The sequence below is a fragment of the Phasianus colchicus genome, chromosome 3 (assembly GCF_987193195.1).
Source record: "Phasianus colchicus chromosome 3, bPhaCol1.hap1.1, whole genome shotgun sequence".
Lineage (NCBI taxonomy): Eukaryota > Metazoa > Chordata > Aves > Galliformes > Phasianidae > Phasianus > Phasianus colchicus.
The window spans coordinates 53,924,310-53,940,306 of NC_143438.1; the positions used below are offsets into that span (position 1 = coordinate 53,924,310).

The window sequence follows — 15,997 nt, forward strand, 5'->3', positions numbered from 1 at the left end:
CCCCCCTCCATTCCTCCTTCTGCAAGTCAAAGTCCATAAGTGTAAAGAGAGAGTTAATTTTCTTGGGGGCATGAGAGTGGGTGAAGTTAAGAGGAGCCCCTCACCGGGGACTCTGACTGATACATTCCTGGGCCCATCAGGGGTAGCTCAAGGGCAGAACTCCCCTTTCTACAGAGGAGAATCCCCTCATCCTTGCATGCTGTGACTTGGAACTTGCACATCCTTTGGGTGGCAAATGTACTTGTGGTTTGCCTGACTGAAGTCAAAGAGAAGGATGAGTCCAAGATGTTTAGGAGACACTCACTGCACAGTGCTGCTCCTCCCCCTGTTTGTAAACAAATACTGTAATTCAGTAATAATTAAGTACTTCTAGCTCAAGCAGTTTATGAATTCCTCCAAAAGGACACAATACTGTGCCATAGATGTTCTGACATTGAGTTACAAGCTAGAAGAGAACTAAAGACTAGGAGACGACTCCGTATTGCTTGCGCAAACTTAAAAACACAGATTTTCACTGGTGGATCAATGTAAGGTCTGTGCAGAGATGTGATTATATCTGGATTGCAAGTTGATAAATACATGATTTCTAAATACACATATACAAACACAAAATTTGCTGTATGCTATTATACATATCCTGCCCACAGTGTCAAGTGAGCAACACCACTTGTTTAGCTTCCTTTGTCTCACAAAAGCTCTCTGCTTCTGTAGTTCTCCTTCCTTGTGTCCCACTTAACAAGGGCAGTTTGCTCCACTGGGCGCTGGCCCTCCTGCAAATACAGAAAATAATCCTTTCTGTATGGTACAAGACAGAAAGTGTCACCTTGTCAAGAAATAGAGATGTGGTCATTTTGCTCTAAAGTCTGATTAATACCTAAGAAGTGTTGCTTTGTATGTTGTAATATTCTGCTAAAAACAAAATGCAAAACAAAAACCTCAGCCTCTGTACTCAGCCTTTTCCTTTTACAGCCTTGATGATGATGCCATATAAGTCAGGAAGTTCACTTTTGTAGAAGGGCAGCGTATTTCTGTTCCCGGTCTCTTAATCACTGTGGGGAACACAACTACAGACAGCAGCAGAATCTTTTTAACCTGCCATTTGGTTACCCAAATCTTAAAATGAAGGTGTTATCCCCTGAGATTCAGTCACTCCCAGAGATTTAAATTCATATACTATTGGTCCGTAGGCATCACTGTTAGCGATACCTGCTGCTTTATGAAAAAATAAGAGAAGAAGCTGATTGACAGTAGATACCCAAAGCACAAGCATTTAAGGCTGAAAAGAAGGGCGAGGGAAATATGGAATTAAGCAAGCTCAAGCAGAAGTGAGTTAAAAGCAGAACTTTAAAGGAGATCTCTTACTCCTTGAAAAGAAGCAGCATATTGCAACGTGCTTCAGTCAAGAACAAGAGCCTGCCTTTTTTTTCTTCAAAGTATTTTTGGTTAGAACCTAAGATTACCTTCAGCAAGTTTTGGACTTCATTTTAGAATTGTTTCAGAAGTGGTGGCTTTCATAATTGGAGGGACAAATAGACAGTTCTCAGAGGTACTGTGGGGTTAAAATCCAGATCTCTGTGCTTTAACCACACAGAACACGCACAGAGAGCTAGGACAAGATAAGAGAGAGCTTAAACTCAAAAATGCACGCCTCTTCAAGTTGGTTATCTGTAGCTATTTCCCCTCCCTCAGCTATTTTCTTGGCCTCTCCCTTGGATGTTCCTGCTTTTACTGCATGGATGACACATCAACCAAAAAGCCAGCCACCGAACTGCTGCACACTGCAGCTTTGCGTGCGAAAGCTGAAGCATTTGCAGCACTTAATCTTAGTATGTTGGGCTGTTCATTTTGTTTGTTTCTAAACTGAAGGTGGAAAACTTGCAAAAGAAAAGAATCATAACCAAATTAGCAGCTGCATAGGAAGGGGATAGTTCTTAGTACATTTGTACTCTAAGGCATGGGTACACTTCAGATAACAAAATCTTGCCTGTCTTTCTACTCCTATCTCACTGCTAACTTTCCTCACAGCAGTGGCAATCAGTGTTAGAGAAAAGCAAGAAATGAAGATGTTAGACGTGAAACATTTTGTTCAAGCTACCAGCTAAATAGTGAAAAGCTATTTTTTAAAAGTTGTACTGGGGTCAGTATCCTTCCCAAACTAGCACATACCCCACTTCCCCGGGATTTTACCACGTCACAGGCTGTTCATGGCAAAGAATTAAATATGACTTGCTAGTCACTGTATGCGATGTGTCCCTTCCCTCCCTCTCCACCATGCAGCAGGAGTGATGGAGATTTAATTAAACCAAATCAAAACCAGCTTGTAGAAAACAAATATGATTTCAAATTGTTTTCATAATCATGCAATGGTTTAAATTGTATTTCTTAATGAATCTTTTTAGTACAGCATCTAACAGCGGAAACCACTCTAAACCTAATCTTATTGGTCTTTTTGAAGGGCATTAGGACTTTTTAGTCTGATAGACAGTTTGTGGCCTCCAGTAGTGCCTGTAAAAGTTCCTGGACAAAGTCAAGACCCTGAAATGGTAAGTCTTGTTATTATGGAAATGTACTTTTTCACTATAATTACTGTTTTTCTTAATAGTGTACCATGTCTGGGGAATCAGATTCTCTCTTTATCTACTGAAGTTTGTTTTGTTGGTTCTACCATCTATCTTAGGCCAACCTGAGGCTCTCTTGATCAGCAGCTTCTTTCCAAAATGATGCAATTAGCTTTTTATTAACCATCTAGAACTAAAATGATAGAGTATCCAGCCAAATTATTCATTTCCTCTCCTCACAGGAGGAAAAGATACTAGCTAGCTCCACACTGTTCTATAAATCTACATACATAAATGATACATTCTTCTGAAGAACCTTTCAGCCTTATATTTGAAAACTCTTTTCTGAAGATTAGTGCCCATGAAGACAGACCAACTGATGGAATCGAGTCTTTTTTTTCAGTTAGGCTGATTCTGGCTGACAGTTGTTCATCTTGTTGTGAAGACAGTCAAAACATAAAAACAAAAATTGCCTACTAAAAATAATGAAAGTTTCTGTGATTTTGGGACGTGGTGAAAATTCCCAACATGAAGTATTAAAATAGATTTGAAGTATATTATTGTATATTTTCCAATCCGAAATTGCATCTTTAATTTTCATTTAATTAGCTTTTGTATTTGAAAAGGAGTTCTGACAAATCAAGTGGCATCTGAAATAACAAGGTCATTTGAGAATCTCGGTAAGCAAATGCTTGTGCTGTCTTGGTGTTCCTCTATAGCTGTTCTTAGGAGAGGAATTTTATGGTATTAAAAATTTGTTTTAGAGTCTAGGGAGACAAATCTGGAAATCAAGTTTTAAAAACAGAGGACTTCGTAGGAGGATATTCTTAGTTATTCCTAGCTATTTCAGAACTCTGAGATTCTTTTTGCTGCAATCTACAGGGATTGTACAGGGATTTATTTTGAATAATGAAAAGTTCAGAACTTGGTTATAAAACCAAGACTAAAAATGAATGAAACTACTATTCTTGCTTTGATTCTCCCTTTCTTCCACACATTTCAGAAGTCTCAGAGGAGAGGATTGTTTTGTATGTTAAAATACTGTGGAACAACAGAATGAAAATTTACATGGATGGAGCAAAACTTTTAAATATTCTTCAACATTGTTATTTTCATTTGTTCTTCTTTTTCTCTACTTTATTAACAACCATAATCATGCAGTTTACACTTCTGCGATGGGTTTAAATACCAATCCATTCTACAGGGTATCAAGATGTACTCTACTTCTGCAAATTTTTGGTAGAGTGCAGTTTTTTTTAGCTGAAATACATTTTTCCTCGTACAAGAAGAATAGTTTTACACCGTTTTTGAAAGCATGTTTAAACAACAATGCCTAAATCATATTGCCAATTATTTGACAAAATTTCTACAAAGAGATCTGTGGCACGGACTTCTTTGCATGTCTTTTTTAGTGCTGTCAGAGGCAAATAATGAGCTGATGTCTTTTTTTTTTTTTTTTTTTTTTGCTATAGGCAGATTACTTTTAATGGATATACAGCTGTCTTTAGCAGATTTGTATTTCTTGTATTAACAATACAAAAAAAAAAACCAATACAAAAAAATACAAAAAATTGCTTTCTTAACAACTAACAATGTTATAAGAATATTTACCGAGTCCTAAATAAAAAATACTGTAGTGTAGCATCTTTTATTTCTCAGAAGCCTTTCTCATTCTTTAAATGGAGATAAAGTTGTTACATCACAATACTTTTTAAAGGGAGAAGAAAAATTCGGGATAACACAAAAAAGAGCAGTTCTTGTAGTTGCTGAGTTCCTGTTCTTCATTATTTCCTTGTGCTGTCCTGGATTTAATTTAGTGGCTTTTAAAGTTCTTCAGCTGTTTACTATCACAAAAACCCACCCACATGCAGAAGTCCCCAAATCTCAGAAAAGTTGTGGATGATGAGCAATAAATAATCAGGGCACCCCTACCATGTACTAAAAAAATGCAAAACAACGACTGTCACCTTGAAAAAATTGCAGTGTTTGCCAAGCATGCCAAATCACAAGATGTTTTTGTGATGAGGATCAATGTCGGATTATGGAAAGAATGATACACACAGCCTGATTTCACTTAGAATTTGTGAATATTGTTTTGTTATCTCAGCTTCTACTTCAGACGGTCATTATTTTGTTTTCCCATCACTCTTAATATGAAAATTGTTTGGTTCATTTAGGGTATTATTATAAAATAATACTGACTGGCCAAATGGAAATGCCTTTTTTAAGGTCACATTTCTTTTCTTTCCTTTTTAATAGATGACAACTAATCTTCCTCCTCCCAGCTTCTGTTATGTTCTGACTGTTCAGTCTGGTGAAATACACATGGAAGTGGATGAGGAAGAGAGGATTTCTGATTTGTACCAGCCACCAACTGTGCGTAGTCTAAAGGAAATTCTTCAGGTAAGTTGCTTTAGAAGTCCAGTAACCGATGTTTTATACCACTAAATTTCACTTACTTACCATATTTGACTCATTCCCTGTTTTTGTACCATTTTTTTCAGATGAGTGGTTGTAATGAACGTTGTAGCTTTTGGGCACGAGTACTGTATCTAAGGCCACAGGTAATCTGTCCATTTAGCAATGAAATTGACATAAAATTAACATAACGTGTATGTGAAAAGGCCAGCATTTATCTTGTTTAGGGGAAAATACAAAAACCTCCTGGATTACCTTCAAGAGCTGTGCAAGAAGAATGATCATCTTGTCCAAAATGCTTGTGAGTGGGTAAAATGAACTTCAGTTTCAGTACCATTTAGTCTAGAAGGTGAATTATATTTGAATAAATTGCCATCTAGCCCGAAGTAATATTTCACTGTAATAAAGGAGCTCACAAATAGTTAATTTAGTCTTGCAATTAAAATCAGTTCGTAGGTAAGTACTGTCCTTAGAAGTGCACAGCAAAAAGTTGTCAGTCAGTTGAGTTGGTATAGAATGTAACTGATGATGGTTTTATAAAGATACAGTTTTGCTCTTTGCAGACAAATGGGTGGACTATTTTTGTTCAGCAGAAGCTCCTCAGGCAAACTTGGCTTTAAGGGTCCTGCAAGTAGAAAGGAGGAACTTTAGGTAAATACATCTGCCATCCACACTGTGTTGGGAAGCTTATAATTACATTTTATTTGTTTCTGATTTTTTCTGAATTATGCTACAACTTCCTTTTGAAATGTTGTTAACTCCCTCAGTAGTTGAAGGATTTTTTTGGCTGCTGATTTATTTACTTTTCCTGGCGACTGGACCTTCAGTACAGCTAGCTCTGGGGAAAACAGTTTGCAGTTGTCCATCAGCACCACACAAAATAAAGTGTGAATCAAAGCATATGAACCAAAGACAAAGTAACTCTGGAACAGACAGCAAAATAGCAAAATAGTTGAGAATGCTTCCCAGCAGTATGGGACATAAATGTGATGTAGGTCTTTTCCTCTTGCTTCAGCAGCCTTTGAGTTGTGATCTGATTATTAGGCAGGGAGTAGCTTTAGCTTGTGAGATGAGGGGTAGCTCTTACCACTCAGCAGTGCTTTCTTCATACTAAGTGACAGCAGAGTATTTTTAAACATGAGAAATTAGGGTAGCTTAATGGGAGATCTTCAGGCTGCGAGCAGAAATGTACATGCTAGCAGGACATGCACATATGTGGAATTCTGTTTTCAAGGAGTCTGTTCAATTAACAGAAATAAATCAATTACAGACTAGTGATATCCTAGCCAAACATTTTTGTATTAGGGAACATCTACATCTGAGACACTGGAGGTCATCAACATTCTTGTGTAGAATCACTTCATCACTAAATTAGAGAAAAGATGAAGAATGCAGGAACAGATGTGATTTTGAAGAGTAGAAACTCATCTAACAAGAAGAAAGAAGTCTGTGATTCCTTCTGTCTTTTGGGAGGTTTACTAGCTGTTTCCTGAATTTGTTTGGTGAACTATAAGCAGTAGATTTCCATGAGTGAACAGCATGATTTTTTATAATTTTTTTTGCAAGTAGTATTTGGAAAAACAGTGGGAGTTCATCATCTTTGTAAACGCTGGGTAACACTCTGCATTGCTTCTCTAGAAAGGCAGTGATATTTACCTGTTGTTAGTGTATTGCTTGCCTAATCCTTCCAGAAGGTTATGAGCAGCAGCTTGTTAATTGCGGTTACCTTTCCCAAGAGGATTTATCCTTCACATGCAAAATCATTCAGTGATGATATGTGAGGTAGAGACTATGGTTTAGTTCATTTAGCAAAGATAATCTGCTACAGGAGTTAATTCAAATATACTTTAAAAGTAGTATTAATAATTTCATGAAACAACAGTGTTTGGAGATGCTTCGTTTGTGTGAAGGAGGAATGGAAATATGCTTTTATTATTGCTCAGAATCTGTACTGTGGTACAGAAGGAATATGGGGAAATATATTCCATCTGTGTTTAAGGAGCTGTCCTTCCTTATAACTCAATCCTGCTGCTATTTGTCTGTTGTGTCCTCTCTGTTCAGAACAAATTGTCACACATAGCAAGATGATGATTTTATATAAGTTGAAATTTTTGCTGTTATTATTATTTACTTTTTTGGATGATTCTTCTAAAAGCCAGCTTTTAATGTGTTAGTAATTCTCATGGGACAGCTGTAAAGCATCTTCCTTTTGAAGCTGCTTTTAATGGTATCTGCACAGAGGAGGTACACAAATGCACGTAGTTATGAGGGAAAGAAATAATGTAAATGCAGTAGGCAACTTACATTAAGGCATAACCATAATATCTGAGTTATGAATTATATCTGTCATTACTCCTAATTACTGTATTTGCCCTAAGAGCTGCCATTACGAGCAGAAGTTATTTTTAGTCTGGTTAACCTTTTCAAGGTTTGAATTTAACTGAAGATAAAAAGTTGGAGTTCTCAATGCATTACCTTGTGCCATAGAAATGTCACTTTAAGGATAAAATACTTGTGTGATATGTGTCTCTCCAATCATTTTAGTATTAAAATGTCCTATGATTTTTAATCAATAGACTAATTAAAAATATTAACAAAGCCCTTTTAAGACAGAACAAAAATAATTTCAGTTAAATATTTTAAAATATTGGAATTTTTAAAATTACAAGTTGCTTGGACTGGTAAATATGAAATATAGTTTGTTATTAAGCTCATTTTTTTCTAAACTATGGGAAAAATCACATATACATGTACTCATTATAAAAGTTATGTTGAAAACAGAAAAAGAAAAAACAACAAGAGAAGAAGGAGACCTTTCATTATCAACCTGTCTAATTTTGTTAGAGCCTTTGGACTAATCACGGATGTATAAATTCATGTCTATCTAATCTCTCCTGTTCATCATCACAGTGTGTTTTTAAAACACTACTGACTTAGTAATAACTGTTTTCAGATACGAAGCCTGATGTGAAATGTAGTTATTTTGGTTGTGACATCATTAGTTTTGATATATCTTGATTTTTGTACCTGTCTTAGGCAGAAAACTTGCATTGTCATTGTGATTTCCTGTGTTTCTTTCTTATGAGTTATCTACTTTCGCACTTCTATGTATCATTCAAATACCTGGAGATGTGCAGAAAGAAAACCCTGCAGCTTTGTATTTGCAGGAGCTATTAGACAGGGTGAGGTACTCTTCAGAATCACACAACAGTGCATAGAATATTTTCTTAATAATAGAAGTGATGTTAGCCTTTCTTTTTTAAGGGAAAAATTAGTTTCGTTTTGTTCATAAAAACATCCAATTAACTTTTTATGACATCTATTTTCGTGTGCAAATGAGTCACGATAAAACATGATAGTTGATAGAGAGGGCGCCAAGATCTCAGTGGGTCGGCTTTGGAAAGTTAACTGAAGGTAGAGATGATAATCTGTAACTGCATTTAGGAACAATAAAAAACCTGATTCATTCTTTTTTACTGGCCATAAGTGTAGTAATTTGTCAGTTTTATTAGTTGCTTACAGATGAGTGTGTTACTTCTCTTCCTTTCTTTTAAAAATTAATGACTGCATTCCAATTCTGTATCTTTTTTTTTTAAATCATAGACAAAACACAGTGTTCCAGTAAATCAAAGAGAGATGTTGTTGTTTGTGACTGACTTCACTTTGCAAAGTGTAGTTCGTGGAATTCCAAAAGTTGTTGCTGTGTCAGTCACTGCATCATGCGTTCTCAGTACGGAAATCATAGAAGCCCTCAATGTTGCCTCACGATTCATCTTCTTTAAGGATGCCCTGTGGGGAAATGGTAAGCTTTACATGTGGTTTTGAAGCAACTGGAATCAAATTGAAAAAACACCCGTGGTACTAACACTGTAATACTTAACCTGTATAGACTTTCACTCTGGGATGAAGAAGAAACATTGCAAGTTTGGGGTGAGAAATTTGAAAGGGGTTGTAATTGGAGGATTTCTGTAAGGTTTCTCTTCTGTTGTTGTTAGTTTTGTTGGTTTTTTTTTTTTCTTTATCTCCCAAGGAAATAAGAAATTAAGTGATCTTACTGTTTGTTCACCAATATTTCTATCAGTCTTCCTTGATGACTGTTGAATCTAAAGATCAACCTCAAACAAATTTGCTAGCTGACAGAAGATTCAGAAGTAGTAAGAAACTTGCTTTCATTTGTTTTGATATTCATTTGTATTGATATTTGATCGCAGAATCTTGTTTTATTGAACTTAAAACCTGTAAAAGGAGTAAGGCAATGAACCTAAAGACTTGCATGTCCCTAGATAAAAAGCCATTACAAGGTTTCCTTTACCATTTCAGCTGTGAGGCCTTGAGTGCCATACAGGTCCTGTGAGATGGTGGTTCACTCTACCTTCATTTTTAGTCATTCATATGAATGAAGCTCACCCATCTTTCTGTGTTATGTATGCCTGTGTAGTTCACCTCTCGTGCCTTTGCTCATTTCCAAAATGCAACTATGTAAGTGGCTGTGAGTCCTGTCACCGCATCCTCTAATCAGTCTGTTATGCCTTGTTAATTGGGGTTGCACTAGTTTCATTTATTTGGAGAATAAAGTATTGCATGCACCTACACACTGTAATCTTAAATAAATAAAAATAGAACAACTTGAGGGTGACCAAGGTTTTTACTAGGGAAGAGACAAGAACTTTCTGTTTCCAGCATGGTACAGTGCAGTCTGGATGGAATCTGATTTGCTTTTTTAACATGTCAGAGTTTTTAGAGAATCGTTTTCCCCGAGAGTCACAAAATGTAACAGGAGCATGCTGCGTGTATCACTGGAAGCAAAATATTTTGTCATTGAGAAAACCTGATATAGTCCATCCATCTGTTTAGTAGCTGGCAGTGACAAATGTCTTTATTGGCCATGACAATTATCATGGTCACCTTTTTCCTTGTTACTGTACTGAGTTGAAATGTCTTTGTTGGCAGGTAGGATTATTTGTGTTGAACGTACTGTTCTCTTATTACAAAAGCCTCTTTTGTGCTCGGCTGCCGATGCTGACCTCAGTGAGCTGCCTGGCCCTGTCAAACTCGATGAGCTGGATTCTACCACACAGGCCAATTCCATTTGTGCTGTGAGAGGTTCGTATTGGCCTTTTCTGAAATGAATGTGGTTAATTATTTGTGTTCGCTTTAATCTTTCAGGTTCTCGTATTGATTTCTTGCACAAACAGGGTGCGAGGATGAAAAAGCACCGTATTGCTGTAGATCATTAGAATATTTAAGTTTTTGTGCTTCTTTGTGGGCTTTGTTTGTCTTTTGCTGGCCAAATTCTGCCTGCCTGCTGCTCCCACTCACTGATGCCCCAGAACAAATGTTTGATGTGCAGTCTGTTTGGTCATATTCCTTCCATCACCATCTTCTTTCAGAAGCCTTCTGTTCACATCAGCCATGTTGATACTGGCAACAGTAAGGAATAACAATATTTTTCAGGCAGATGGAGAAGATATGTCAGCCAGACTCTCAATGATAGGGATTACTGTCTAACTGTCCTGGAGCTTTGCTGCAGTGGGGCAATTTAATATTTCACCTAGCTTAACTTAGCTGAGATTCGCTCACCAGCCACTTTGGATCGTTGCCTTGTCTGATACTTCAGTCCAACCACTAACCATGCAGAAACATTTATTGCAGTGTATTTTCTAATATTTCTGGGTTGTGTAGAAACATTTCATACACAATATTTTCTAACACTGTCCACTCAGACTTCTTAAACACCCAATTTGCAGAGTGCCTATAGGGAAAAGTAACTTCCGGCTTTTAAAGACATTTTCCCTTTTTAATTTAACTCTTGCAATTCCAGCAGCCCTTGTACAAAATTCTTGACACCGTTTTACATTTACACTTCCAAGTATTCACTTGAATGTTTGAAATGATGTTTGAAATAAGAGCAAATAATAATTACAAATTAATCCTCTCAGCTATATAGCAATACACTGAAAAGTCAGTTTTAAACCACTCAAAGCTAAATCACTGGACTTACTTTCTCTAGAGTAGAGCTGCAAATTAGCAATGCCTCTGTGATTGATACATAAGCCATCTTGCAGTGACAAACATTGAACTGTATATAATGAAAAACAAGCACAACTACAGGCTCTCTAAGCCTTGGTCATTATGTACATCTTTCACTGATACTGTGAGTTACTTGAAAGATATTTCTGTCACTGTGTAGGAGATACTTTTTATTTTCACTTCTGCAGTAGTTATGCTAAGAATTACTATTTCTCTGTCCTTACTTATTGCAACTAGGTTACACCAGTAACTAGGTTACCCAAAGTACCTGTCTTCTTTCATCCCGTTCACAGTCTATATAGCAAAAGTGCCTCTCCTTTCTTTCTTCAGTGAAACAAAGCAAAGACATCTTCGTAATCCATGTGTAAACAAACGCTTACTTTACGTATGTTAGAAGTGTGACACTTTCCCTGTTCTTTATTAGAGATGCTAGAATGACATCAGGATAAATTAATCCTACAATCTCGTCTTGCTTGATATGAAATTTGCCTGGGGTAGCTATTATCAGTATGTTCCCACACCTTTGAACCAATGTAGAATATGAAGCATTATCCTTAACCCTATGCTAGTGCTATATACAGATTGTAACCTGCGCTTTTTTGTGTAACTAACTAAGATTATTTAATTGCATTTAAAACATATCCACTGCTTTGGGATTTGGTAGCTAGTGCTTACTTCTAATGAAAAGAAGTGAAAATAATAGCATTAACACTGTTTTATTGGTGGGAACATGAATTTGATGGAGAAAAATTGTCTTGGTCTCTCACCACCTCTGTCTCATCTATAAAAAAACTCACCAAATGGTGAATCTGACTTTCAGTGAGCAGCAGGATTGATGTGTTCACTGTTTTTCTTTGTGTCCTCCTTTTACTTCCCGTACTGTTGGTCACCTTTGTGTGCTGTGTGCAGGCATCCTCTCATCTAATGCTCAAAAGAGTTGCAAAGGCTTTCTTTACCCCTACTTGAAGTGTTGCTCCTTCCTGCTCTTTTGCCCTACTTGCTGCACCTCTGCCTTTCAGGGAGCTGGCAGAGTAGTTTCTCAACCTTCAGTAGAAAAGCTTCCTTTAAATCAGTGGAACAGCCCTTGGTGCAGATTGTCTTCATTTGTGTTCTGCTAAATGAAGTCTTCCAGTTATGCTTGATCAAATCCTTTCTCTCCCATAAAAAAAAAAAAAAAATGGGTGACGAGCAGAGCCAGTGAGTTTCTCACAAATTTCATGGAGACCTGATCACACCCATTCAGGTACCTGGTAAGAACCTGTGATTGCTTTCCACTAGGCAGTTTATTCTTCTTTCAAGGATCGATCTGTGGTTCTCACCTGTGAGCTGAGGGTTAATAGATTTGTTTTCACTACAAATCGCTTTGGCATGAATAACCTCTTTTTGCCATACAGTAGCAGTCAGGATGACTTAAATGTTGGCAGTCCACACTGTAGAGGACTGCTCTTACTCTTAACCATGCTTACGAGTGAATTCTAGTTAGTTCATACCACGTATGCTGCGTGGGACTATTATGTGATTAATGATGTTTGCCTAGTGTATGATTCACATCCAGTGATTGAATTTTTACATTGGATTTTTTTGTCTTTAAGCCCTTACTCAGGTTTCTTTTTTTCAGTTTCCCTGTTTGCAGTCTGAACAAAATGGAGTTAGATGTCTTCCTTAGGTCCTTCTTTTGGAATGCACCTTTTTTCTTTCCTTCTTTCCTATCTATTAATCAGGGTAACCAACTAACGGACAACTGACTGTGTACACACTTTTTTTTTTTTTTTTTGGAGCATTTCAACCAGAGTGTTACTTTGAGTCCTTAGCCATTCCTTGCATCCCTCACTCATGATCTGTTTTTCAGGTGTTGTCCTAATTGTGCTATTGTCAGTTTCTTCTCAGTGTTGTCAGTTCAACCCAGAAGAGGAGTGTAGAAGTGAAAATCTAATTTTGTCTCTGTGTGTTTCCATTTAAAAGAAGAATCTCAGGAGAATGTTTAAAAGGTTTGAAAAAAAACCCAACCAAAATCTAAAAGATTTACTAAAATGTACAGATGATCAGCAGCTTAAATTTGAAAAATCACATTGCATGCAGGATCCTGTTGCAGGATTCTTAGATTTGCTGCTGTTTAGAGTTGTTTTTCCTCTGACTACATTGATCTCTGGTGATCTCATGAGGGAACTATGTTTTCATCAAAATAAACTTCTCCAGTAGGCATAATGTCAGAATGATCCTGATACATCTTCCTCAAATGGATTTGTGTTACTTGTGCACTGGCATCCTGTAGTTGCAGCATGGCACACAACTGGCAGAAAAAGTCATAGAATGGCTTGGGTTGAAAGGGACCCTAAAGCCCCACCCCCTGCCGTGGGCAGGGCTGCCCCCCACCAGCTCAGCTGCCCAGGGCCCCATCCAACCTGGCCTTGAGTGCATCCAGGGATGGGGAGCTTCTCTGGGCAACTGTGCCAGAGCCTCACTGCCCTCTCAGTGAAAAATTTCCTCCTGACATCAAATCTAAATCTCCCCTCTTTTAGCTTAAAACTGTTCCACCTTGTCATATCACTCTCTGCCATGTAAAAAGTCAATCTCCCAAGTTGAAATGCATAGAGAGAAGCAGATCTGTCAGAAAAGGAGATTAAAAAAAAAAAAAAAAAAAAAAAAAAAGGTAAAGTTGTTACAAAAAAGGAAAAATATTCAGCAAAATAATTAGTATATTTTTTCTTTTCCATTAGCAAGGGAAGCAAGCCTGTGATGTGGCAGGAATTGTCTATCTTGCAAATGCTGATAGAAACCCACAGTGCATCACAAAAAATGGAGAATCAAAATTATTCCTGCTACAGTCCAAGCAGTTAAATACAAGGAAAAAAAAATAGCAGTGTAATCCATGTTATTTTGTTATATATATGGAAATCGGGTCATAAGTGTTACATTTGAGAAGCTGCTTGCCTGATCTTCAGGCTTGCTGTCCTTTGAATTCCCAAAGGAAAATGTGGGTTTGTTGTTTATGTGTCATTTCGTCCTTTCTGACAGCCCTAGTCTCAGGAGAGTCTGGAACACAAGAGATTAACAACCTGTTTTACAGACAGTGCAAATGCTCCCTGGTCTCCAGGGGTTTATTTCATTGAATGTATTATACAACTGTGAGATTCTGTTTCAAAAGGAGCTGGAATTTTTAGTCTCTGCACCTTTTGTACCAGACTGAGGGCTTATTTTACTGTAGTTTTGTTCTTTTAGCTGATCCACCATGTTTAGTTTGAAATGCTTATAAGAATTTTCTCCATAAACAGTGCTAATTATTTCAGCATATCATTACCATAAAGCATAATGAACTCTTTACTGCTTCTCATAAAACTCAGAATGTTTTTCTTGCCAAAACTCGCAATGCCCTTTGTGTTAGTCCAAAGTATATTTGGCATTCCCTTCTTAAGCACACACTTAAATCTCTGGGTGAGATCTGATCTCTCTTAAATCAGTGTAGATGTAGAATAACTCCATTATGAATGGAATTTAACTTGCATCATTGTTTTTGAAAATGGTTGAATCTTGTTATTGGTTTGTGTTTCCTAAATATCAATAGCAAGGTGTTTGACCTGACGATTTTTCTATTTCTTGCCAAGGAAACATCAGAGAAGCAGAAGACAAGAAGACACAAACAAGCAAGCAAGCAAGCAAATAAAACAAACCTCAGAAAAACAATAGAGCCCTCAAACAAAGAAAAAATGAAACCTTTTTGGAGGGTTAATTTTCAAACATTTGATATTTTAGAATGTCATTCTTTCTTGAAGAGATGAAGGGAAAGGGACTGAGATTGCTGGAAAAGCTTGCTCTGAGTCCATGAACAGAACAGTCTTAAGATGGGAGAAAGACAGAGTCGAGCCTGCTGTGAAGCCAGTAGTGTCTGTTTGCTAGCTTATATTTATCTTGTAAATAAAAATACCATTTTCTGCAGGTACTGTTGTTGGAGTTAATGAGAGCACTGCTTTCTCCTGGCCTACGTGTGACAGATGTGGCAATGGAAAGTTGGAACTGTATCCCCAGGACAGGTGAGAGTCAGGGTGCTCTGTAGAATTCCAGGTGTTCTGCAGATGTAGCCATAACAGCAATAGGTGATGCAATAATTCCTGCAGGCACAGGCTGCACTTTGTTCCTTCCTAGAACTGAGACGTAGTATTTTTATTGCTGATGAACTGATAAAACCAGCAAGGTTAGATTAATGTATTAAGAAAGATACAAGTAGATATGAAATGGTTTGAATTTGTAGCTACCACATTTTCCAAGCTAAATTTTTGCTTATAAGGATTTAAAATCCTACTGCATTATAGTATTTCTTTTAATGAATGTGACACATAAATCACAGGCCTGATTTTAAACTCCTTGAAAAGTAACTTTGTATTTTTTTACCTGACATTGTAAGCCTGTATGTCAGCAATTCACCACAGTTTTATAGCAAGCTGTGATCTTTGCTGCGATTTACATAAATGTGAAAGAGATGTCTTTCAGACCAATGAGATGTACAGCCTTTCTAAAGAGGAAATTGAATAATTTTGGATGTAGAGCTGTCACAAATGTGACCTGTTACCATGTGAAAGGTTGAGCCTGCATCACACTGTCATTTTCTTGGGAAGTATCCCCTTCAGTCACTTAGCCAACTTACTCTTGAGATACCTGGTGGGATAAAAGCATGAGGAGATAAGAGAGTATGGAGAATGTAAAAAGAAGGGGCTTCTCTGTATTGGGAAAACTTAAAAAAAAGCAGCAGAAGTAAGGTGATTACAGTCCCCTTGAAATATATACCATTTTCCTAGATACAAGATTTACTGCATGTGCTCTGCTGTGTAAAACCTCTGGGGAGAAAAGATGAAAATAAAGCAAAAGTTGTCCTACATTATACTGTCATGCAAAAATAAAGGAGGTATCTATGTACACACATAGTAGTGTACTTCATTTTTTTTTTTTCTGTATTCTCAAGGACACTTCTGCTTTGTTTGGAGAACAATGTAGCATCA

The 15,997-nt window shown here is 37.1% G+C and overlaps 1 protein-coding gene across 2 annotated transcripts in view; it reads left to right on the plus strand.

Moving 5' to 3' along the window:
- SPIDR (scaffold protein involved in DNA repair) overlaps nt 1-15,997 on the plus strand; it is a 197,928-nt gene that overhangs the window by 178,332 nt on the left and 3,599 nt on the right. The window contains exons 12-17 of one of the 2 annotated variants that reach the window (XR_016465161.1): nt 2,456-2,543; nt 4,818-4,961; nt 5,063-5,122; nt 8,580-8,778; nt 9,971-10,079; nt 14,941-15,030. Coding sequence is in view for 1 of the 2 variants with exons in the window: in XM_031612937.2 (XP_031468797.2) it covers nt 2,456-2,543; nt 4,818-4,961; nt 5,063-5,122; nt 8,580-8,778; nt 9,927-10,079; nt 14,941-15,034 (738 nt within the window). In the remaining variant the exon portion in view is untranslated. Of the gene's footprint in view, nt 1-2,455; nt 2,544-4,817; nt 4,962-5,062; nt 5,123-8,579; nt 8,779-9,926; nt 10,080-14,940; nt 15,035-15,997 lie in introns of those variants that run through there. The other variant, XM_031612937.2, reaches the window with a different exon arrangement.